This window comes from Nematolebias whitei, chromosome 20, assembly GCF_014905685.2.
Source record: "Nematolebias whitei isolate Nwh7 chromosome 20, NemWhi1, whole genome shotgun sequence".
Lineage (NCBI taxonomy): Eukaryota > Metazoa > Chordata > Actinopteri > Cyprinodontiformes > Rivulidae > Nematolebias > Nematolebias whitei.
The window spans coordinates 40,267,200-40,268,911 of NC_056517.1; the positions used below are offsets into that span (position 1 = coordinate 40,267,200).

A 1,712-nucleotide genomic window follows, 5' to 3' on the forward strand; every position below is an offset into this window, starting at 1 on the left:
AGCCTCTCAGCATGGAGCCTCCTGGACAGAACCTGACCCTCCACCAGGGCCCGGACCTCCACCTGAGGACAGAAGTGGGACACCTGTGGACAGGTGGGACAGGTGAGGTGTGATGTCATGTTCAGAAATGTTCCAGCTCAGTAGAACTTGACCTCTGACCTCTGAGTCGTTTGAGTCGAAGCGATGAACGCCCACAGCTGGAGGAGTGATCTCCATCCTGTCAAAATAAAAGCCTGAAAAACAAACCATCAAAATAAAAGCCCAAAGACAAACAGACAGAAGGACAAAAGTCATCCTTACCAATGTTTCCGTTGTTTCCGAGCGGCGTCTCTCTCAGTGCAGCAGAAAAAACTTCCCATGATCCTCTGGTGCACTCGTTCCTGATCCGTTCTCTGGTCAAAGATCCGTTCTTGAAGCTGAGCCAGAACCAGAACCAAAAGAAACATCAGGAACAGCTGAGGCTGTCACATGGTTCTAATCCGGTTGGAGCGAGTTCTTACCACAGCAGAGCCATGTAGGCCTGAATGTCCACCGGGCTGCACATGATGTGGCCCTCCAGGGCCGGCCGGGGCTCCTGGATCCACAGGAACACCGTGTCGCTGGTCCCTAAACTCACCTACAACAACACAAACAGGTCAGACACAAACAACAACAAGGAAACACAAACAACAACAAGGAAGCACAAACAAACTTACAGCCACATCGCCCCTCTGGAGCCTCATTCCTGCCAGAGATGCTGAAAAAAAGAGTTGGATTCGAACAAGAATCACAAACAAACAGGACCTGAACCACCAGCACTATCTGGTGTGCCGGTGAAAACCTCAGACACAGGAACACGTTGGACTGCTGAGCTTTCAGGTTTTATTGATAGTTTAGTAATTTCCTACCTGGATTATCGCCAGTGAACGCCACAACCCTGCAACTCTCACAGAAACCGTATCGACGAACAAAGTAGGATGAGACCGGACCCTGGAACACCCCACAGGACCAGGATGGACCAGTCAAGACCAACACGGGACCAGTACGGACCAGCAGACCTGGGACAGACCGGTCTTACCAGCACAGATGTGGACGGCAGAGGAGGTCCCAGCAGTCGGTCAAGATGAGGGGCGCAGGCTTCCAGGCAGACACCAGACCATGTTTTGTTCCTGATGTCCAGCAGATTCATCCCAGAACCTGAACAATGGACCAATCAGAGGGGTGATCAAACGGTGGATGAGGTAATCGATCAGCCGATTGATCGGTCCATACCATCGCTGTAGTCGATTGCTGCGTAACCACCAAGGAAGAGCGAGGCAGCGAAGCTGCTGACCAATGAGATCCTCTGAAACAAAAACACACCTCGTTACTGACAGGCAAGACCACACCTGTTAGTGACAGGTGAGACCACATCTGTTAGTGACAGGTGAGACCACACCTGTTAGTGACAGGTGAGACCACACCTCTTTACTGACAGGCGAGACCACACCTGTTAGTGACAGGTGAGACCACACCTCGTTACTGACAGGTGAGGTCACACCTGTTAGTGACAGGTGAGACCACACCTGTTAGTGATAGGCGAGACCACACCTGTTAGTGACAGGTGAGACCACACCTATTAGTGACAGGCGAGACCACACCTGTTAGTGACAGGTGAGACCACACCTCGATACTGACAGGTGAGGTCACACCTGTTAGTGACAGGTGAGACCACACCTGTTAGTGACAGGTGA

General features: G+C 51.6%; 1 protein-coding gene across 1 annotated transcript in view; it reads right to left on the reverse strand.

Moving 5' to 3' along the window:
- xylb (xylulokinase homolog (H. influenzae)) overlaps positions 1 to 1,712 on the reverse strand; it is a 6,769-nt gene that overhangs the window by 3,712 nt on the left and 1,345 nt on the right. The window contains exons 2-9 of the mRNA XM_037694026.1: positions 1,252 to 1,324; positions 1,058 to 1,176; positions 888 to 969; positions 696 to 736; positions 501 to 616; positions 301 to 416; positions 160 to 233; positions 12 to 83 (exon numbers count right to left, since the gene is read on the reverse strand). Of these exons, the coding sequence (XP_037549954.1) occupies positions 12 to 83; positions 160 to 233; positions 301 to 416; positions 501 to 616; positions 696 to 736; positions 888 to 969; positions 1,058 to 1,176; positions 1,252 to 1,324 (693 nt within the window). The remainder of the gene's footprint in view (positions 1 to 11; positions 84 to 159; positions 234 to 300; positions 417 to 500; positions 617 to 695; positions 737 to 887; positions 970 to 1,057; positions 1,177 to 1,251; positions 1,325 to 1,712) is intronic.